At 51.5% G+C, this 22,056-nt stretch overlaps 3 protein-coding genes across 5 annotated transcripts in view; 2 read left to right on the forward strand and 1 right to left on the reverse strand.

The window, feature by feature from the left end:
* Positions 1–5,838, forward strand: part of TMC8 (transmembrane channel like 8) — a 256,022-nt gene extending 250,184 nt beyond the window's left edge. Inside the window, exon 16 of the transcript XR_008375666.1 lies at positions 5,810–5,838. The gene's annotated coding sequence lies outside the window, so the exon portion shown is untranslated. The remainder of the gene's footprint in view (positions 1–5,809) is intronic.
* Positions 1–16,926, forward strand: part of PGS1 (phosphatidylglycerophosphate synthase 1) — a 52,384-nt gene extending 35,458 nt beyond the window's left edge. The window contains exons 8-10 of one of the 3 annotated variants that reach the window (XM_053570559.1): positions 3,098–3,246; positions 10,520–10,649; positions 16,792–16,926. In XM_053570559.1, coding sequence (XP_053426534.1) covers positions 3,098–3,246; positions 10,520–10,639 — 269 coding nt within the window. In that variant the 3' untranslated portion in view covers positions 10,640–10,649; positions 16,792–16,926. Of the gene's footprint in view, positions 1–3,097; positions 3,247–10,519; positions 10,650–16,791 lie in introns of those variants that run through there. The other 2 variants (XR_008375667.1, XM_053570560.1) reach the window with 2 other exon arrangements.
* Positions 12,305–22,056, reverse strand: part of DNAH17 (dynein axonemal heavy chain 17) — a 118,845-nt gene continuing 109,093 nt past the window's right edge. The window contains exons 75-80 of the mRNA XM_053570537.1: positions 21,506–21,685; positions 20,978–21,160; positions 19,221–19,403; positions 18,771–18,914; positions 18,045–18,270; positions 12,305–16,884 (exon numbers count right to left, since the gene is read on the reverse strand). Of these exons, the coding sequence (XP_053426512.1) occupies positions 16,637–16,884; positions 18,045–18,270; positions 18,771–18,914; positions 19,221–19,403; positions 20,978–21,160; positions 21,506–21,685 (1,164 nt within the window). The 3' untranslated portion in view covers positions 12,305–16,636. The remainder of the gene's footprint in view (positions 16,885–18,044; positions 18,271–18,770; positions 18,915–19,220; positions 19,404–20,977; positions 21,161–21,505; positions 21,686–22,056) is intronic.

Genomic DNA, 22,056 nt, shown 5'->3' on the forward strand with positions numbered 1-22,056 from the left:
GACAGTCTCACTTTGTCACCCTGGGTAGAGTATCATAACGCCGTAGCTCATAACAACCTCAAACTTGATTCTCTTGCCTCAGCCTCCTAAGTAGCTGGGACTACAGGTACCTGCCACATCTGGCTAATTAAAACTTTTTTTTTTTTTTTTTGTGGAGACAGTGTCTCACTATGTTGCTAAGGCTGTTCTTAAACTCCTGGCCTTAAGCAGTGCTCCTGCCTTGGCCTCTCAAAGTGCTGGGATTACCATTCATGGTATTTATTTCTGATGGGGAAGCGCTGCAGTGCAAATAAGACCATAGGGGAAGTCGGTGTGGCAGTCTCAGGTGGGTTAAAATCTTTGTGAGTTGCAGCTCTAATCCCAAGTGCTCACCTGAAGGCTAACCTAGGCCTTAGAGGAAGAAAAAATTAGAAGGAGGTAGAGGTGACAGGGAAGAGAGCAAAGACCAGAGCTGGGGATATGTTGTGCCTTCCCAGCAGGCGTGACAATTGTTGGGGAGGGGTGCTGAAAAGATCTCTTTTAAAATATAAATAAGATCCTTTTAAAAATATAAATAAGATCTCTCTTAAAATATAAATAAGATCTCTTTTAAAACATAAAGAGATCTTTTCAGCACCCCTCCCCAACAATTGTCACGCCTGCTGGGAAGGCAGACATATCCCCAGCTCTGGTCTTTGCTCTCTTCCCTGTCACCTCTACCTCCTTCTCTCTATATATTTACAGATATATATAAAGTGTGGGTGTACAGACAATGTACAAATAGATAGTCTGCCTTGGGGACAATAATGATAAAAAGATGGAGAAGCAGGGACATGTGATGAAGCTATCAGTAGTGGGCCAGAAGTGGCTGTCTTCCTTTGCCATAGACTCCCAGGTCACCTTGTGAGAGACTGAGGCAGTGGTAGGTAGGTTTGCAAATACAAAGTGCTTGTAGGACCAGGTCTGTAGTCCAGGAGCCAGGGGGTAGGCACGGGGTCACAGTGGTCTGATGCAGATCAGTCTGATGGTGTGGCCTCCCTTGTCATCACTCTCACTGTCAGGGCAGGCTCAAGAGAGCTGGCTGGACAGGTGGCACTGAGCAGGCCCAGTTTTTATGAGGCTGATCTTATCATCAAAAAAGTTGGAAGCAGGGCGGCGCCTGTGGCTCAAAGGGACAAGGCACCAGCCCCATATGCCGGAGGTGGCGGGTTCAAACCCAGCCCCGGCCAAAAACTGCAAAAAAGAAAAAGAAAAAAATTGAAAGGATCATTGTCAGGTGAGAGGAAGCTGTTGCCATCTGGGGATGGCAAAATTCCTGCCCTGCACCTGTCTTGTGGCTCTATATCCTGTGGGGAAGTTGGGTATGGAAGGGAGGCTCTGGGTCTGCAGCACGTTGAGTGTGGAGGATATAGCTCCTGGGCGGGATGGGCCATAGGGAGGACAGCAGCCAGGGAGAGAGGCAGCTGCCCACTCCTGTGGGCCTGTGAATGGCTGCAGGCTGGTGGTTTGATGCCGGTGACGGAGAGGTGCACACAGGCAAGCAGGTGGCTTTGATGTGGCCCTCTGGAGGGGAGGAGACAAGCCCATTACAGGAATAGAAGGCAGGGCCTCATCACCTCTTACCCAAGAGGTTCTTGGAAATGTTCTTGCTCTGCGTGAGAATTAGGAAATGGTCTTCTATTTTAGGAGCACGGTGTGTATGTAATGAGTGCCATGCTTGTAATGAGTGTGCACCTCCATGGGTCCTTTGAAGGGGCCATGCTGGTGGAGGTAAGTTGTGGTGGGAAAACCCAAGAAGGCTGAGCCCGTGTCCATAGCCAGGCTGACACTAGGCTGGATTTCTGGGATAAGTGTTCTTGGTGTGGTGAGGGAGCCCGTTGGGGGAGGGTCTGGAGGCCAAGCCTGGGATCCCAGAAGGAGGAAGGAATTCTTGGGGAGCAGGTGTCCTTTGGACGTTAGGTTTTGGGATAGCCTTTTTAGGGGAAATAGTTCTGGTGGGAGGGGGGCCATGAAATTAGGCTGTGGAACTCTGGGGAGAGGACAGGATGGGAATACAGACCCAGTGTCTGTCTTTGGTCATCTCAGGTAGCATTTCAGGATTCTGAGAGTGCCTACAACCTTTGTTACAGAAACGTCCCTGTGGTGTGGCTCTCATTCCCACCAGAGTGCTCATCCTGTGCCCTATTTTTTCTCTGAGTATAGTATTAACAGGCTTATTTCCTAACAAAGAAGGGAAAGCAACGTTCCTTGGTTGTTTGGGCATCTCACTGACTGCCCTGTCTAGCCTGGGTGGGAGGCCCTGAGCTCTGTGGCCAGTTGTAACAGAGGTCTTACTTTTATGATCTCCTTTGGGCTTTGTAGTTTTCTGGTATATGACAGCTGGAAAGAGGGAGGCTGGGTCAGAAAGTTGTCCCTAGGTGGAAGGGCACAGATGTCCTATCCAGAACCTATAGCCAGCCAGCCTTAGGCAGACCTGTTTTTCCCAAACATGTTGTCACCCACACAACAGCCCCATGTGTGCTGGATGAGGTAGAGAGGATTGCTTTTCCTTACCTGCCGTCACGTGGAGCACAGTGGCAGCTCCTTCCCTGAGCAGCAGGTGTGCGCTGACCTGCCAGGCTCTTTTCCCTTCCTGTGTGTACTCATAGGAAGACATGGCTGAGCCTCTGGCCACTGTGGGCTGGGAGCTTAGCTGGTAGCATCAGCAGGCCAGGATGTGGCCATGGCAGCTTAGAGAGGGGAATTTGAAGACCTTAACTCTCTGGGGAAGAGGCTCTGGTGAGCAGTGGGGTGCAGGGTGAATGTGAGCAGACTCTGGAGACACATCATCAGGTTCCCTTTGGGAGCCCCACTTAATGTCCTTCCTGCTTGGGAAGTGAGGCCACAGTGTAGAGTGGTAGAAGCAAAGAGCAATGGTTGAACTGAGGCATCCGGGAAACTTGGGGTAGGAGTTGGAAGAGTGCGTCCTAGTTTAGCCTGTCTGCCCCATCTGCAGTGGCCACCTTGTATCCTGGGAGCCCTGTGGTCAGCTGCTTTTCTCTTAGCTTGAAGCTGCATGGAGAGGACTTTGACAAATGCTGTGCTCATTCCCTGTCTGCACGTTTCCTTTTCCCTGCAGGCCTCTGGCTGTACCTGGCAGGGAGCAGCCTGCCCTGTCTCACGCTGATTGGCTCTCCTAATTTTGGGTACAGGTCAGTTCACCGGGACCTGGAGGCCCAGATTGCTATCGTGACAGAGAACCGAGCCCTGCAGCAGCAGCTTCACCAGGTTGGTCAGAGCAAGCGAGATCCTCAGGGTGTGTGGGGGATAGCTGGGGCCATCAGCTGTACCCATGTCGCCAGGCTGCCCTGAGAGCTCAGAGGGAGAGGCATTCAGAGCAGAGGATGACTCAGGGTCCCATGAGTCTACAGAGATGGTGGGACCTGGTCTCAGAGAGAAGCCTTTGAAGACCATGCAGCTCCCTAGGCAGCTCGTACCCCAAGTCCTGGGGCCTTTTCTTCCCCTGTGCTAGAAGGGACTACCCTTTTCTTTCTTTCTTTCTTTTTTTTTTTTTTGTAGAGACAGATTCTCACTTTATTGTCCTTGGTAGAGTGCCGTGGCGTTACACAACTCACAGCAACCTCTAACTCCTGGGCTTAGGCGATTCTCTTGCCTCAGCCTCCCAAGTAGCTGGGACTACAGGCGCCTGCCACAATGCCCTGCTATTTGTTGTTGCAATTTGGCCGGGGCCAGGTTTGAACCCGCCACTCTCAGTGTATGGGGCCGGCGCCCTGCCCACTGAGCCACAGGCACCACCCGGGATTACCCTTTTCTGACGAGTGTGCGTGGAGCTGTAGAGCCCAACCTTGGAAGAGGGAGGGGCAGCTGTTAAAGGGTCTGCAGCATTCTCTGCCTTCTATGATCGTAGTCTCATTGAAGTTTCTTTTCTCACTAAAGTAATGGTAGGTTACTAGGAATTCACTAGTGCTTTTAATTTTATTATTTTTTTATTTTTTCAAGCAGAGTCTCACTCTTTGCCCTGGGTAGAGTGCTGTGGCATCATAGCTCATACCAACGTTATACTCTTAGACTCAAGAAATCCTCTTGCCTCAGCCTCCTGAGTAACTGGACTATAGGCATATGCCACAATGCCTGGCTAGGTTTTCTATTTTTAGTAGAGATGGGGTCTTGCTCTGGCTCAGGCTGGTCTCAAACTCCTAAGCTCAAGCAATCCACCTGTCTCAGCCTCCCAGAGTGCTAGGATTAAAGGTGTGAGCCACTGTGCCTGGCCCCTGGTGCTTTTAGATGAATCTCTGTTTTTTGTTTTTTTTTTTTTTGAGACAGCCTCAAGCTGTCCCCCTGGGTAGAGTGCTCTGGCATCCCAGCTCACAGCAACCTCCAACTCCTGGGTTCAAGCGAGTTTCCTGCCTCCGCTTCCCAAGTAGCTGGGACTACAGGCACCCGCCACAACGCCTGGCTATTTTTTGGTTGCAGCTGTCGTTGTTTGGCAGGCCCAGGCTGGATTCAAACCCGCCAGCTCAGGTGTATGTGGCTGGCACCTTAGCGCTTGAGCCACAGGTGCAGAGCCTGAATCTCTGTTTTTATGCAACCCTATTACAGACTTTTGAAATGGAAGCATATTCTCCTTTGTGTGAGCCCTTAGGGGTGCTTTGACCTCTTGAATTGTGACCTTTAGTCACACCTTTCCATGGAAGATCCCACTTCCCTTCCCAAGCCTGGGACTGCACATGACACTGCACCTGGCAGACCTCATAAGCATCAGATGTTGACTTTGTTAAAGCTTTTATGTACCAGTGTTTGGGAATCACTGTTGCCAGATCTTTGGAGTCTTTGCGGATGGACGGTGATTGCTGGGTTCCCTGGGACCTGTCCTCTACAGTCAGATCTCATCAGTGACTGAGCAGGGCCATGGTGCCAGGAAAGGCTTCATGACCAGGAATGAGGGGAAGTGACAGTGGTCATGCTCTGGGTGGCCAGTGGGGTCATTGGGTGTCATTGGATTTGTTCGGTGAGTTTCTTCCTGCAGTATGGTTTATAGCAATGGACCCCCCAACAGCTGGGAGATTCCAGTAATAGGGTGACAGCTGGCCTTAGGGCCAAGCTAATGGGAAACATATGAGCCTGCCACTTTCACCAGCAGGGTCTCCTGGCCTTTTGTCTCACTTGCAGAGACAGCCCACAGCTCCTTTGTTGGTGAGGCTATGCCCCAAGTTGGTAGAGAGCTATTGGTGGCTTTGGCTTGGGGCAGCGATGAATTGTGTGTGGATGTGGGGTGATTTGGGGTTGCAGGTCCCCGGGCCTGAGCCTGGTGTCCTGTACTGACTATTCTCCCCACTTCCTGAGTAAGGGAACTGAACCCACATCCTGGGTCTTGAGAAAAGCTGGGGCTGGTTGTGGTCAGGAGCTGCCTTCTCAAATGACATATTTGGGATATTTTCTTTTTCTTCCCAACCCTGAATCCCAGGGGCTCTTGATGGCTGGAGGGTGGTAGCTCATGCTACCATAGCTCTTCCATTCTTTAGAGATAGATTGATTTCTGTGCCAATGATGTGCAGAAATACATTTCTAGATTTTTTTTTTTTGTAGAGACAGAGTCTCACTTTATCACCCTCGGTAGAGTGCCATGGCATCACACAGCTCACAGCAACCTCCAACTCCTGGGCTTAAGCAATTCTCTTGCCTCAGCCTCCCGAGTAGCTGGGACTATAGGCGCCCGCCACAACGCCCAGCTATTTTTTGGTTTGCAGTTCAGCCAGGGCCGGGTTTGAACCCGCCACCCTCGGTATATGGGGCTGGCGCCCTACCGACTGAGCCACAGGCGCTGCCCTAGATTTTTTTTTTGTTTTGAGACAGAGTCTCTGTGTTGCCCTTGGTAGAGTGTCATGGCACTCTACCTCCAACTCTTGGGCTTAGCGATTCTCTTGCCTCAGCCTCCCGAGTAGCTGGGACTACAGGTGCCCGCCCCAATGCCTGGCTGTTTTTTGTTGCCGTTGTCATCGTTGTTGTTTAGCAGGCCGGGGCTGGCTTCAAACTCGCCTGCCTTGGTGTATGTGGCTGGGGCCCTAACCACTGAGCTATGGGCGCTGAGCCCATTTGTAGATAATTTCACCTGTATGCTTGTATACTGGGGCTGCAGCTGCTCTCTTGCTGGGACTGCCCAGCCACACAGCCTTCCCGCAGCCCAGAAAGTCCCTAAAACCCCAACTGCCCAGGACTCCCTGCTCAGAAGCTGCCTCTGGAGTTCTTGCAGTCCAGGGAAGGGCCCTATTCATGTCATGTTGAGCACTGGGAATGGGGAGATATTTTTATCAGAATCTCAAGTCCCTCCCTTCTGTTAGTGCATACAATAAAACTGAAAACTTCCTGGTTTTGTTCAGAGAACACGGTTTACCACTTGTGACCCAAGAAATACTCCCCTGAACAGCATTGTAATCTCCATCAGCTGACTTCCTTCTCCATCCCTGTTGTGGAGTCTGTGAGGAAACTTAAGTGTTTCTGGTAATTTAATTGAAATCTTGGCTGGGTATTCATTTGAAAACATAAAGCTGGAGCCGGCTCTGTGGAGACTTCTGCAAACCAGTCCCCCGAGACCAGAGCTGGCTCTTGTCAGGCACATCCAGCCAGGGACTTGGACCTCAGCAGCAGCAGTTAGGAGGTCAGAGAATTAGGTACCCATGTCTGTGACATGTGGGTTGTGGATCGGCTATCTGGAAGTGTCACATGGACCCACAACAGAGGCTGTGAGCATGAGAAGGGTGTAGGGAGAAAGGACGTTGGGGCATTGGCTTTACAGCCCTTGATGAGAAAAGCCAAGGACACATTCTGTGGTGTCCTGGAAGGGGAGGACTCCTTGTCCAGTTCTTATGGGGGCAGAGGAGATGTCAGGGACACATCCTGCCTTCCTCCTTCCTGCTCTTGCTGGTCTGTAGCTGGCAAAGCACCTTCCTAGCCCTTATCACGCCTCCTCATGATAGTGCGCCTGCAGGTGTGACCTGAGATGCAGGGACCTCACAGCCAGGAGCAGCAGAGACAGCCATGTGAGGGCCCGAGGGTTTGTCAGATGCCTCAGTGGGGAGGACAGCCCTTGTAGGTCGGTTTTCTCAGAAAAGAAATAGTTTCTTCTCTCAAAGATCCTAAACACAACTTATGACAAAGCATATATGTGCTTTCTGTTTGTCTGTTTTAAGACAGAGTCTCAGTCTGTCACCCTGGGTAGAGTGTCATGGAGTCATCATAGCTCATAGCAACCTCCAACTCCTGGGCTTGAGCCATCCTCTTGCCTCAGCCTCCTGAGTAGCTGACACTGCAGGTGCCCACCACAACACCTGGCTAGTTTTTGTTTTTTCTTCTATTTTTAGTAGAGATGGGTCTTGTTCTTGCTTAGGCTGGTCCTGAACTTCTGAGCTCAAGCAGTCACCACCTTGGCCTCCCACAGTGCTAGGATTACTGATGTGAGCCACTGTGCCTGGCCTATCTGTGTGTGTGTGTGTGTGTGTGTGTTTAACTTGGTTTTAAATATGAAGGTAATGTTCACTGTAAAAATTAAGAAAAATTAAAAGAGACTAACATTTTCATCCAGAGATAAATGCTGAAATCTTTTTTTTTTTTTTTTTTTTTTTGCAGTTTTTGGCTGGGGCCGGTTTTGAACCCACCACCCCCAGTATATGGGGCCAGCTCCCTACTATTTGAGCCGCAGGCACTGCCTGACGCTGAAATCATTTTGATCCCCTACCTGTCTTTTGTAAGAGGCATACTTTAAAAAAAATATGATTAGAGGCTCAGCGCCCGTAGTATAGTGGTTACGGTGCTGGCCACATGCACCAAGGGTGGTGGGTTTGAACCCAGCCCAGGCCTGCTAAACAACCATGACAACTGCAACAAAAAATAGCTGGGCATTGTGGCGGGTGCCTGTAGTCCCAGCTACTTGGGAGGCTGAGGTAAGAGAATCGCTTAAGCCCAAGAGTTTGAGGTTGCTGTGAGCTGTGATGTGATGGCACTCTACCCAGGATGACATAGACTCTGTCTCAAAAAAAAAAAAAAAAAAAAAAAAAAAAAGAATAAAGATTGGGATTATATTGGATGCATATTTCTTTCTTTCTTTTTTTCTTTTTGGCCAGAGCTGGGTTTGAACCCGCCACCTCCGGCATATGGGACTGGTGCCCTACTCCTTGAGCCACAGGCGCCGCCCTGGATGCATATTTCTTGTCTAGCTTTTATCGAGTACTTTTTTTTTTTTTTTTATTGTTGGGGATTCATTGAGGGTACAATAAGCCAGGTTACACTGATTGCAATTGTTAGGTAAAGTCCCTCTTGCAATCATGTCTTGCCCCCATAAAGTGTGACACACACGCAGGCCCCACCCCCCTCCCTCGTTCCCTCTGTTCCCCCCCATAACCATAATTGTCATTAATTGTCCTCATATCAAAATTGAGTACATAGGATTCATGCTTCTCCATTCTTGTGATGCTTTACTAAGAATAATGTCTTCCACGTCCATCCAGGTTAATACAAAGGATGTAAAGTCTCCATTTTTTTAATGGCTGAATAGTATTCCATGGTATACATATACCACAGCTTGTTAATCCATTCCTGGGTTGGTATCGAGTACTTTTGTGTGCTTCCCCTTGTTATTAGATAAATGTTCTTCCTAACATCTCATGGTGAGTGCTGGTTTGTCATAGGGGTTTATTAATAAGTTTGGCTGTTGGACATTTAGGTGGTTTCCAGTTTTTCTTATTATAAGTATTGTTGTCATAAATATCTGTATACAAAAATCTTAGTACATGGTTCTGAGTGCATAGATACTTCTCTTTGGATAAACTCTTACAAATGGAGTTTTGTGTTTTTACCTGGTGTGGTATCCTCTGCCACATTTGAGCAGTTGTCAGATTGCTCTCTGGAAAGATGATTCCGTCCCTTCTCCATCAATAGTATGGAGATTACCTGTTTCCAGACCTCACCAGCACAGGATGATAATATTACAAAACAACTTTTTGCCAGTTTTTTTTTTTTTTTTTTTTGTAGAGACAGAGTCTCACTGTACCGCCCTTGGCTAGAGTGCTGTGGCGTCACACAGCTCACAGCAACCTCTAACTTTTGGGCTTACGTGATTCTCTTGCCTCAGCCTCCTGAGCAGTTGGGACTACAGGCGCCCGCCACAATGCCTGGCTATTTTTTTGTTGCAGTTTGGCCGGGTCTGGGTTTGAACCCGCCACCCTCAGGCATATGGGGCCGGCGCCCTACTCACTGAGCCACAGTCGCCGCCCTTTAAAGACAGTCTTATTCTTTCACCCTTGATAGAGTGGTTACAGCAACCTCAAACTCTTGGGTTTAAGCAATTCTCTTGCCTCAGCCTCCCAAGCAGCTGGGACTGCAGGTGCCGGCCACAGCTCCTGGCTTTTTTTTTTTTTTTGTAGAGACAGTCTCACCGTACCACCCTTGGTAGAGTGCCGTGGCGTCACACGGCTCACCGCAACCTCTAACTCTTGGACTTACGCGATTCTCTTGCCTCAGTGCCACAACGCCCGGCTAGTTTTTTGTTGCAGTTTGGCCAGGGCTGGGTTTGAACCCACCACCCTCGGCATATGGGGCCGGCGCCCTACCTCTTTGAGCCACAGGTGCCGCCCCAACGCCTGGCTATTTTTTGTTGCAGTTGTCATTATTGTTTAGCTGGCCTGGGCTGGGTTCAAACCCGCCAGCCCCAGTGTATATGGCTGGCGCCCTAACTGCTGAGCTATGGGCGCTGAGCCCTCTTTTTGCCAATTCGATAAGAAAAAAAAGTATTTCTTATTTAAAAATATCTCATTATTTTGACTTGGCGCCCATACCACAGTGGTTATGGTATCAGTCACATGCACTGAGGCTGGCGGGTTTGAATCCAGCTCGGGCCAGCTAAACAATGACAAATGCAGCAACAACAACGACAACAACGAAAAATAGCTTAGCTGGACACTGTAGCCCCAGCTACTTGGGAGGTGAGGCAAGAGAATTGCTTAAGTCCAAGAGTTGGAGGTAGCTGTGAGCTGTGACGCCACAGCACTCTGCTGAGAGCAACAAAGTGAGACTTTGCCTCAAAAAAAAAAAAAAAAAGAAAGCCATTATTATTTTCTTTTCCTTTTTTTTTATTGTTGGGGATTTATTGAGGGTACAATAAGCCAGGTTACACTGATTGCATTTGTTAGGTAAAGTCCCTCTTGCAATCATGTCTTGCCTCGTGTAGTAACGGTGAACATTTAAAATATTTTTTTCCCATCAGCTATATTTCTTCAACTGTGAATTAGAGAGGCTTAGAGTCTCATACATGTTTCTGTTTTAAAAATCTTTAGGAACGTGGGCTTCTTAGGGTCTCTGAGGGCATCTCAACAGCAGCAACCTCAGGGCCTGGCCTCCCCTGCGTCCAGAGCACCTGCTAAACTCTGGCGGCAGGGTAGACACGTGAGGTTGCTGTTTTTGGGCTGGTCTGAGGGCCATGGCCAGGGCCAACCAGTTGGGTGACGTGGTGTTGGAGGGGGATACTAAGACTTCCTTCCCTCTTCTTCAGGAGCAAGAGCAGCTCTACCTGAGGTCTGGTGTGGTATCCTCTGCCACATTTGAGCAGCCGAGTCGACAGGTGAAGCTGTGGGTGAAGATAGTGACTCCACTGATCAAGAACTTCTTCTGAGGATGGACAGGTGCTGTGTCTAGTGCTGCCTCTCAAGGTTTTTCAAGCACTCATGAGTAGGCCAAGTGGCTGCCCCTACCCGTCCGAGCTCCCAGGGGGCCTCTCAAAGGAGCCCTGAGGACTCTACCATCTCTTTCTCTGGGGTCATGGATGGCAGTCATAAGTGTTTGAAGCCTGACGCTCAGTTAGGCAGCCCGATTGCCTCCTGTTCATTATTGACTTTACCGAGTCCTGGGGCTGCCCATGGTGGGCCAGGCAGCATGTAGGCCTCTCCTGAGCTCCCTTCCTTCTCTGTTGCTGAGTGTGCTGGTGCAGGGGCCTAGGAAAGGGTAGGTGTGGAGGAGGAGGAGGAAGACTTCTGGTTGGGATAGCAGCTCTGGCTTGTTGCCCTGGCCAGCTGCTGCTCACAGGCTGAGGTGTTGATGGAGCCAGACCTTGGGGCTGCTGTCTCCCGCCTCCCTGACATTTCTGTGATGCACAGTTATGGAGATGTAGTGTTCTAGAGGCTCTGGCAGTTAGGTGAGGAACAGGATGTGCTCTGCCCACCCTCTTCTAGAGGCACCGACTGGGTCCCAACAGTCATCTGCTCTACCTTGGCTATCTAGACACCTGGAGATCTGGGCAGCGGGTGCCTGCTACTAGAGATGGGGTCTCTGGAGTGACCATCTGTGTTCTAGATTCCTTAGGACCCTGACCGCACCCCAGATAGGAGGCTCTATGGGTCTGGGTGTCCTGGGCAGTTTGCTGGCTGGACTGGCTGGGCATTTGGCTTATGGGACATGGAGAGTGGGGATTGGAGGCAGTACAGAGGCTGTGTGTCCACACGAGTTTGCAGCCTGTGCTCCCCAAGACCCTGCCACCCTGCTTTTCCTCTCTGCCTCAGTTTAAACATTTGTATTTCATTGTATCCGTTTTCTTAATTATTTAAATTTTATTTATTTATTTATTTAAATCCGCCAGCCTTGGTGTGTATGGCCGGCACCCTACCCACTGAGCTACAGGTGATGCCTATTTAAATTTTTAAAAATAATGTACCATTTAGGGGGTAAAGTAGTACTGAAATACCAAAAGAATGTAACTGTTTCCTGCTCTTCCCCACCCGAGGGGGCCACTTCTGACTTGTTTCTCTGATATTCACACACGTTCGTATTTCTAAATAAGATGTGTATGTAGATACACAAAAATATAGATTCTTAAAAAACTATACCAAAATCATACCTGATTAAAAAAAATGAGCAAGAATTCCTTAGTATAATCAAGTACTCAGAAGGTGTTAACAATTCTGATTGTCTTATAAACATTTTTTATTTCACCTTAAATTTTTATTTAATTTTTTTTTGAGTCAGAGCCTCAAGCTGTCGCCCTGGGTAGAGTTCTGTGGCATCACAGCTCACAGCAACCTCCAACTCCTGGGCTCAAGCCATTCTCCTGCCTCCACCTCCCAAGTAGCTGGGACTACAGGTGCCCTCCACAACGCCCAGCTATTTTTTGGTTGCAGCCATTGTTGTTTGGTGGCCCGGGCTGGATTCGAATCCACCAGCTCAGCTGTATGTGGCTGGTGCCTTAGCTGCTTGAGCCACAGGCGCCAAGCCTCACCTTAATTTTTTTTTTTTTTTTTTTTTTTTTTTTTGTGATTTTTGGCCGGGGCTGGGTTTGAACCCACCACCTCTGGCATATGGGACCAGCGCCCTACTCCTTGAGCCACAGGCGCCGCCCACCTTAATTTTTTTTTTTTTATTTCTTTACCTTGAGATTTGCTTAAGGCCTACACCTTGTGATATGTTGGCAAAGTGTCTCTCTCTTTTTTTTTTTTTTTTCGTAGAGACAGAGTCTCACTGTACCGCCCTCGGGTAGAGTGCCGTGGCGTCCCACGGCTCACCGCAACCTCTAACTCTTTGGGCTTACGGATTCTCTTGCCTCAGCCTCCCGAGCAGCTGGGACTACAGGCGCCTGCCACAACGCCGAGCTATGTTTTTGTTGCAGTTTGGCCGGGGCTGGGTTTGAACCCGCCACCCTCGGCATATGGGGCTGGTGCCCTACTCACTGAGCCACAGGTGCCGCCCGGCAAAGTCTCTTGTAAGTGCATATTCCTCTATTTTTTTCCCCTTGCAATCTATTTTTTTTTTAAAGATTGAACCCTTTTTTTTTTTTTTTTTGGAGACAGAGTTACACTTTGTAGCCCTAAACAGAGTGCTGTGGCATCATAGGTCACAGCAACTTTAAATTCTTGGGCTTAAGCGGTTCTCTTGCCTCAGCCTCCCGAGTAGTTAGGACTACAGGCACCTGTCACAGTGCCCAGCTCTTTTCTTTAGAGATAGGGTCTTGCTGTTGCTCAGGCTGGTCTTGAACCCGTGAACTCAGGCAATCCACCCTCCTTGGCTTCCTAGAGTGCTAGGATTACAGGTGTGAGCCACCAGGCCTGGCCAGTGAACCTTAGTTTATTTTTTTGCAGTTTTTGGCCAGAGCTGGGTTTGAACCCACCACCTCTGGCATACGGGGCTGACGCCCTACTCCTTTGAGGCACAGGCGCTGCCCTGAACCTTATTATTATTTTTAATTATTATTTTTTTTTGAGACAGAGTCTCACTTTGTCACCCTCGGTAGAATGCTGTGGCATCACAGCTCACAGCAATCTCCAGCTCTTGGGCTTAGGCTCTTGCCTCAGCCTCCCGAGTAGCTAGGATTCCAGGTGCCCGCCACAACCCCTGGCTATTTTTTTGTTGTTGGAGTTTGGCCGGGGCCGGGTTTGAACTTGCCACCCTCTGTATATGTGTCTATGGGGCTGGCACTCTATTCACTGAGCCACAGGCGCCACCCTGAACCTTATTTTTATTGGATCTACTTAAAATGTTTTTGTGACACCTTCTTACAGCAGGGCATCTTGAATGCACCTGTGTGTGTGTGTCTGTGTGTCTGTGTTTATAAAAGCCAGCCCCCTTCCCCAGTGGTGTCTCCGGGAGCTGCTTCAATAACTCATGGCCCAGTTTCCTCACTTAAGGTGCTTGAGCTTCTACAGAGAAAGGCCTTTCCATAGAGAAGCCTCTTGGCTCCAGAGCACTGGGGTGAGAAGGGCCTGTCCTTTAGGGGAGGAGGATTGGGTTCTGTCCCTATATTTTTGCCTCTGGGAAGCAGCTTTAAGGGCTGCTCACCTTTCATGGGGCCTGAATGGTTGTGGCCTGCCAGCCTTGCTGTGTGCACCTGGGAGCGCCTACCCTTATACAAGGACAATCTCAGACCCTCTCTCTCTCCCCACCCCCATCCCCCGCTCACCTCTGCAGACCTGCAGGTTTTAGTGGTTGGGAGTAGGGCATAGGCTATGCCACCCTGGGTAGCAGCACATCAGTTAACACTGTTTGTTCCGACCAGTTATTAAATTGTCCTGTGGGACAATTAGACTGGAGGAGCCAAAGGAATGTGCTCAGGCACTGGGACTCTGTTTGGAGAGAGGCTTTAGGTAAACAGAGCTCGCATTCCTGCAGAGTCTGTGGGACCAGAGTCAACATCATTGTGCCACAGCCGGGCTTGAGCAATCTGCCGCTGTGCCCTCTGCACCCCACTGCTCCCTTTGTCTTTGCTAATGACCTTCAGGGCTGTCCTGGGCAGGTGCTGTCCCCTGACTTGGAGGCAGAGCAGCCTGGGGAAACAGACAGCAGCAGGAAGGGCTGCCCCAGCTTTGGTCCTAATCCCAGCCTTCTCATCCCTGGAGTACAACCCAGAGTTGAATCATCTTGTGGAAAGTGGAGACAATTCTGTTACCTGCCCATGATGTGTACATGTGGAATAAATTACTGTTTTATTTCAGGATCTAAAGGCAAAGTTGGAAAAACTTCACATTTTGTGGTTATTACCAGGGATTGGAACCTGTTGCTTGGTGGCCACTGCAGTTTTATCTGCTCTGGTCAGGAGTGGCCTGCCCCCCTCCCCCCCCCCCCCCCGCTGGACCCGAGGGGCTGCAGTGACCCCTTCTGGCCAGCAGAGTAGTTGCCAGTAGCCAGGCCAGTGGCCTTGAGCCGCCTCCACTGCAGCCCCAGGGAGGGTGTCCTGGGCTGTTTTCTTTCTTCCTATGGTAGCCCCTCCCAGGCCCTGGGATTGTTGTGAATCATTACCTTCAGTGCAGACTTCCTGGGCCGCCTCTTCACCCATGGTTTGGGTGCGTATACTTGGAAAAATATTTTTACAGAACTTTGCTAGAGAGGGTTCCCTTTACTTTGCTTTTAAGTCTAATAAATGTCAGATGTTTCAGGTCCCAGTGCCCGTGGGACCCGTCTTTCTTATTACTTTTTTTTGTTGTTGTTGTTGTTGATACAGGGTCCCACCCTGTGCCCCTGAGCAGAGTGCAGTGGGTGTGGTAATTGCAATCTTAGACTTGGGCTGCGGGCACCCCGCTGCCTCAGCCTCCGGAAGCCGCTGGGATTACAGGCGCCCGGCTGGGTTTTTTAATTTTTTTTCATGAGTTGGGGTCTCACTTTCGCTCAGACGAGTCTTGAACTCCTGAGCTCAAGCAATTCTCCCTCCTCAGCCTCCCACAGTGCTGGGATTACAGGCGTGAGCCACTGCTCCCTGCAGGGACCCATCTTTCTTGCAATCTGTGGCTCAGCTTCCTCCTGCCTCACCCCCAGTCTTCTCGATCCCCTTGTGTGTGTTTGGCAGCCCAGCTACTTTGCTGTCACGTCCTGCTTGAGCAGGGCCACAGAGTCTGAAAGGTCTAGGGTTCGCTGGTCTTGCTTCTGGCAGCCCTTCCACGAGTACCCCCCAGCAGCTGCCCATTTCTTGGGGACAGGCACCCACAGAGCACAGAGGGCCTGCTGCTGCCTCTCAGGCCTTCTCTGCTAGCTTGTGGGCAGGGAGACCACCTTTCTTCCTGAGCTCTGGCTCCGGGCAGGTTGCGGGTACTTTTTTTTTTTTTTTTTTGTAGAGACAGAGTCTCACTTTATAGCCCTCGGTAGAGTGCTGTGGCCTCACACAGCTCATAGCAACCTCCAACTCCTTGGCTTAAGCGATTCTCTTGCCTCAGCCTCCCGAGTAGCTGGGACTACAGGCGCCCGCCACAACGCCCGGCTATTTTTTTTGTTGCAGTTTGGCCGGGGCCGGGTTTGAACCCACCACCCTCGGTATATGGGGCCGGCGCCGCCCGCGGGTACTTTTTTATGGTGGTTCTATCAATGACTGTGTCACAGATAGGCCAAAGGAGTTGTATGAAGAACAGAGACCTTGGCCTTCCTTATGCCAGGACCACAGCTCTCTGTGGAGGGGCCTCCCCTGACCCTAGACTAGCTCACGTGGAGCCCGAGCCAGCACACTCCTCTCGTGGGTGCATCCAGCCTGCAATGTGGGCGGGAAGTGGGGACTGATGGTGGGGGTAGTAGAGGAGAGAAAATGCCAGAGCTGCCACAGAGAAAGTGGATGTAAGATCTGGTGACCTCCCGGGACACATACACCGAGTTCCTGTGTGGAATAGTTTGTTCTTCCAAATTCTGGGAGTGGGGGTTGGAGTGGGCATTACCATAATCATGAAGGGTCCACCTATCCTTGAGGGAAGGGGATGTCGCCTGAGGAGACACTGTGTGGGGGAATGTCCTTCCCCTCCCTGGTGTGACAGCCACACACTACTGTGTTGAAAAACAAACCTGAATGACCTCCCACCCCATGAAGTCAGGGTTCAGGGTTTGGCTCCTGGACGCTTGCCTTTGCTGCCAGGACCTGGGGCCTCTCCCCAAGCCAATGCCAGGCCCTTGGTGGCTCAGGCATGAGCCGAAGGCTGTTGCAGGTGAATCAGACAAGCAGCTGAGTGGCTCCAGTTTTTAATCTGTGCCCCTCTTCCATGTTAACCTCACCCTCTAGTTAGTCCAGATGTATTGTTTGTAAAGTACCTGATTATTTAAGAGAACCAAAAACAACTCTGCATTCTTGTGAAGGACAGCAAGAGTTGCAGGGCTGAGCTTCTGGGTGGAGGTTCTGAGTTGTGCTAGGCTGCACTGTGCCGGGGCGTGTGGTGGGCTACACCTGTAGGAGCAGGGCCACGGCCGCCAGGATCCACTTGGCAGCCTTCTCTTTGGTCTTCAGATTGAAGGTCCAGACGTAGGTGGGGCCACGGATGCGTGTTTTGTACACGGGACACTCATATATGTTCTTGGTGTCCATGCGATCCACAGGGATGGCCTTGATGAAGATCACAGGCATGGCTGGCGTCAGCTCCTTCAGCCGTGCTTCAGCGATGACTCCAGTCTGGGTGTCCCAGCGAGCTCCTGTGGGGACAGCATGGCTGAGGGTCAGGTGGCCCTGGGGAGGCGACTGTGTCCTATCTGGTATGCTGCTAACAAGTGAGAGGAGGGGCTGGAAAGGCCCTTGAACCTGCCTGCCCTTTACAGCCATGGACTCTGTCCCCCAGAGCCCAAGCCATGTGGCAGGGCAGGACTGGCATAGGACTGGCTGCACCTGGAGGTGTGAGCAGACCTGCCACAGTAATGACATGCACGTCACAGCTGTCCATGCCTGCTGTGCACCGAGGAGCAGCTCAGCACCACACCTCCTGGGTTCCATCATCTAACTGTGGTGTTTTCAGAGCCTCATCTGTCAGCCTCCTTAATTTCAGACAGGAAATCATAATTGCACCTGAAAATTCGAGATTAAAACTTCCTGGCTCCTTCACTGTGATGCCTGTCTTGTGTGTATATGCAGCGTAAACAGATACCCGCAGACACACACGTCCATGCCGTTACCTGCACTGACTGCTGGGGTCCTACTCGCTCTGTGAATGGCGGCTACATTTCCTGCCTATGACTGCAGAATAAACGTGAGAGTGGCTGCTGCTGCACTTGTCTTTGGTGATGTGGGAAGCCAGGGGCCTGAGTCTTTGCTGGCCTGGCCCTGACACCCTCTCAGATAATGTCAGTCATAAAGGGTGATATAAGTCTTTGAGGGGGGGACAGATGTTTGTAGGGGGGGATGTGACCTCAGTGGCCCCTCTGTAAAGCAGGATGGAGTGATCTGGGGGCAAATTCTAATGGATCCTGGCCATGCAGATGGCCTCATACAGGCTCTAGAGGACAGGTGTGTGCCTGGGGCAGCAGAAACTTGGGGGTAAGGAGGACTCAGACAGGACATAGGTGGGTGGCCTGGCCTAGGGCCTGTGCTGTGCCCTCAGATCGCCCACAGAGCTGTCTTGAGCTCCCTGCTGCAAGCCCAGGAAGGGCTGAGTTTGACCCTCCTCAGTAAGGCAGCCCAGCCATTTAGTCTCCACCAGACTCCTGCTTTGTCTCAGAATCTCTTGGCCCTCTCTGTTGGTCAGCACGGCTCTGAGCTGTGAGTTGCTGTGCCCCACTCTGAGTTCCTCTCCTGCACTGCCAACCCAGCTCTAGTTCTGCCTCTAGCTGAGCAGGATCAGCTCTGGAAGCTTCCTTGTTACCTTCCATGAAGAGCCCATACACATAGGAGCCCTCTCGGGGGGGAGCAGTCATGTCCTCCCGATTTTTCTTGGTCACTTCCACAGAGAGACACATCTTGTCCAGGGGCCACTCGTTTTTCCTGGCCATGGACTGCATGATGGCAGTGAGGAAGGACTGGGGGTTGAAGAACCCCGCCAGCCACACAGTGGTAGGCAGGGCAAAGTCTGTTGTCCAGGCCTCGAGTTCCTGGAAGGGAAGAACACTGCTGAGCAGGGGCAGTGCCACCGAGTGTCCTCGAGCCTCAGCTGGCAGTGTGCAGGAAGCTCGCTGCCTTGCTGTGGCGCGTTTCACTGTCTGCCTGCATTCTCAGTGATGGAGCAGGAAGAGAAAGGTCAAAGAGAACAGGGTAGCATTTGAGGGTAATTTAGGGTCCCCAATAAGGCTTTTGCCTTCATCACCTTGCTCCTGTGGAGGGCAGCTTCACTGAAAGTTCTGCCTGAGGCGGAGCTGATGGTTGCCGCTCTCACTGCAGACGTGCTAGCTTTTCTCCTTCAGGAGGAAATGCCTGCATCGTCAGGGCGTCTGAGCAGGGTGACCAGGCCTTCCCAGCCCTGCTGACAGAGGCCAGGCCAGCAGTAGCTCCAGAGCTTCCTGGCCATACTCCTGTGAGCTCTGGGTGCGGGGTGTGGGGTGTGCTGAGGGGGGTCCTAGGGTGGGCGGCGGCTCTGAGTAAGAGCTGTACTCACCCTGATGCGAAGCAGCAGGTCGGCGTACCAGGCTGCTAGGCCCATCATGGAGGGGTAGGCCCGGGCCACCCATGTGTCCGGCACAGTGTCGTAGAAGAGAGCCGTGGACAGGTCTTCCATGTCAGTTGTGATGGTCAGTTCCCCCTGAGGGAGGTACAGGTGTAGGGCAGCCCAGGCCAAGCCTCATTTTGCCCACTCTCGGTGGGGGGTGGGAGAACACAGGCCTCAGCGTGCTGTGGTTGTCGGCACAGTGTGGCTCTGCACAGTGGACTAGAGTCGCCCTGCTCACGGCTTGCAGGGTTTCCCACCACGTAACAGTCTGGATAAATTCATGGTTTAAGTAGAGCTCCAACCCAGGGAGTGCAGGGGGAGCAGTACTGTGCCAGCCCCAGGGTGCTGTGGGTTTTGCAGTCAAGCGTGTCCTGCAGCTGGGAGACCCACGTGCTTTACCTTCAGCCCCAGGTTCAGCTCTTTCAGTGAACGACGCATCTCGTTGGTCAGGATGTTCATCCTTTCACATTCTTGGAAAGCAACTACCACATAAGGGGTTTTCTCAGCGGCCTTTGCCATGATCTCAGCCATGTTGAATGTCTCTGGGATCTTCTCGAGGATGTCGTCCAGCACGGCCTTGACCTGGAGTGAGTCCCCAGCCCACCTGCCACTGTGTCTTCACCAGACGGAAGAGCCCTCCCCACTGCGACAGGGTCGGGGGAACCTTTCTGAAGCTTTCACAAGCCTGGGCCCTGGGGGAGGGGAGAGGCAGGTGGCACTGTTCCAGAGACGCAGGGTCACAGGGGAAGGGAGCCTCCGCCACAAGCTGGGAGTGTTCTGGGCCCCTTAGCAAGGCCCTATGGCTGTGGCCCATGCCTTCCAGACAGTCCCAGTATACTGGCTTCCTTTCTGATCCAAGATTCACCCAGCAGTTGTAGGACTGTAACTTTATCCTCCTGTGGGCTGTCTGTAGGGACCATGCTGACCCCACCCTCTGAAGGAGTGGCCCCCACGGTCACCTGCACCACTATCCAGCGGTCAATTTCTTATTTTTATTTATTTATTTACTTATTTTTTTGTAGAGGCAGAGTCTCACTTTATCGCACTTAGTAGAGTGCCATGACGTCACACAGCTCACAGCAACCTCCAACTCCTGGGCTTAGGTGATTCTCTTGCCTCTGCCTCCCTAGTAGCTGGGACTACAGGCGCCCGCCACAACGCCCGGCTATTTTTTTGTTGCAGTTTGGCCGGGGCTGGGCTTGAACCCACCACCCTCGGTATATGGGGCCAGCGCCTTACCCACTGAGCCACAGGCGCCGCCCTCCAGCGGTCAATTTCTAATTTTAATCAAGAAATTAGAATTTCTTGTATACCAAGAAAAGGTCCTGGGCCTATAGCAGTAGGGTCTTATGTTAAGAATTTGGTCTATTTAGTGTGAAGCCAATACTTGTAATAGAACTTTCTCAAATATGTTAAGTGCAGCCATGTTCATGTGATGACACAGAATTTGTTCAGTGTGCCTATGTCCTTGGGGATGTTCTTTGAAAGTCAACAGAACCAGCCCATTGTGATCACTCAGCTCCTCTGGAAGGGCTGCTCTTACATGTCAGGCTGTCCTATAAGGGTCACACTGCCTCCCCCCCCCCCCCCCCCCCCGTGCAGACAGGGCAAGGCTGGAAATCCTCTTCTCGGGAAGTGGGAAGATTGCGGGAAGGGAGGCTGGGGATGAGGATCCCTGCTCTGAGGCTGGCTTCCTGCCGAGACTGCTCCCCTGAGCCTGGGGACATATTACCCTGCTTGGCGCCCACCTCAGGGTCTCTGATCTCTCATTTCCTGTGCTAGGGCTGGGCCAGAGCATGCTGTGCTAACAAGCTTCCAGGTACTACTGCTAGTTGGGGCTGTACTCTGGGGGTCCCTGACCCCTGCCTCTAGACCAGTGGTTCTTAACCTTCCTAATGCCGCAACCCTTTCATACAGTTCCTCATGTTGTGGTGACCCCCAACCATGAAATCATTTTCATTGCTACTTCATAACTATAATTTTGCTACTGTTACGAATCGTAATGTAAATATCTGATATGCAGGATGGTCTTAGGTGCCCTCTGTGAAAGGGTCCTTCGACCCCCAAAGGGGTTGTGACCCACAGGTTGAGAACCGCTGCTCTAGACCTTCTCTCCTCTGTTGCTTGGGAGATAGAGCACTAAATAAAGATCCTACCTTCTCCTCTCGGGATACTCCTGTGCCTGCTCCCGAGTCTGTCTCTTTGGGCTGCATTTCTAGGACAGTGCGAAACAATTTTTCCGAGGTGACCGTCAGAAAGCCGATCTCCGCATTGGGGTGCAGGCCATACAGATAGGGACTCTCGGGGGGAAGGTTCTCATCAATGTATTCATGGTAACCCTGAAGAAAGCAGTGGTGAGTAAGCAGGCTCCCAGGGCCAGGCTATGCAGGCTGAAACCCATGTCCTCTGCAGTAAGCAATTCTTGCCGGAATGTTCCACCCACGTCTTGCCCTCTGTGCCCACTGACACCCAGCCTCTGAATGGCTGGCCTCATGCTCCCCAGCTACATGGAGGAAATTTCCACCCCCTTCCCAGAGACTGCATTTCTCATCTTCTCCAACACCGGCTGGGTTCTCAGTTACTGATGCTCCCTTTGTGACGGGAGTTGCTCGCCTCGGAGCCAGCACAGCTTTACCCTTTGTCGCTGTTGTGTCAGAGTGAGCTCACGCTCAATGTATCCTCACCTTGTAGTCTAGGTTGGGGGGTATCTGGAACCCGGGGGCCAGGAGGACCTCTCCCTCTAGCATCTCTGCACGGATGTACTCTGCCAGGTAGGTCCTGCACAGCCGGCGGTCCCAGTCATCTGTGATGTGGCCACCGTACATGATTTCACCAAAGAGGTAGCGTAGATCATCCCAGGGCACCTTAGGAAAGATGGATGTGGTTAGAGGAAGGTGTCCACTTGGCCAGGCCAGGCAGTCTGCCAGGTGCTCAAGGGCCAGCTGCTCTACCAGCCGTTGCTGCTTGCTCCCACCCCCACCCCCATTGTTCAGGATCACTGGGCTTAAGGGCTACCCTTCTTCCCATCCTGTGCCTGTCCCCAGCATCTGACTCAGCTGGCCAACCCTTTTGTCACGCTCTCTCCTTTGGCCCCTCTCATGCCGGGTGCTGTGTGGTTTCTCCCTCTGAGGCTGAGCTTCCAGCCCAGCTCTCTCCACAGTCTGCCTCTATCTACAGTGGTCTCAACAGCTTTGTGCTGGTGCCGTAGATGCCACAGCCTGAGTCAGAGCTCACA

Source organism: Nycticebus coucang, chromosome 18, assembly GCF_027406575.1.
Source record: "Nycticebus coucang isolate mNycCou1 chromosome 18, mNycCou1.pri, whole genome shotgun sequence".
NCBI classification, from domain to species: domain Eukaryota; kingdom Metazoa; phylum Chordata; class Mammalia; order Primates; family Lorisidae; genus Nycticebus; species Nycticebus coucang.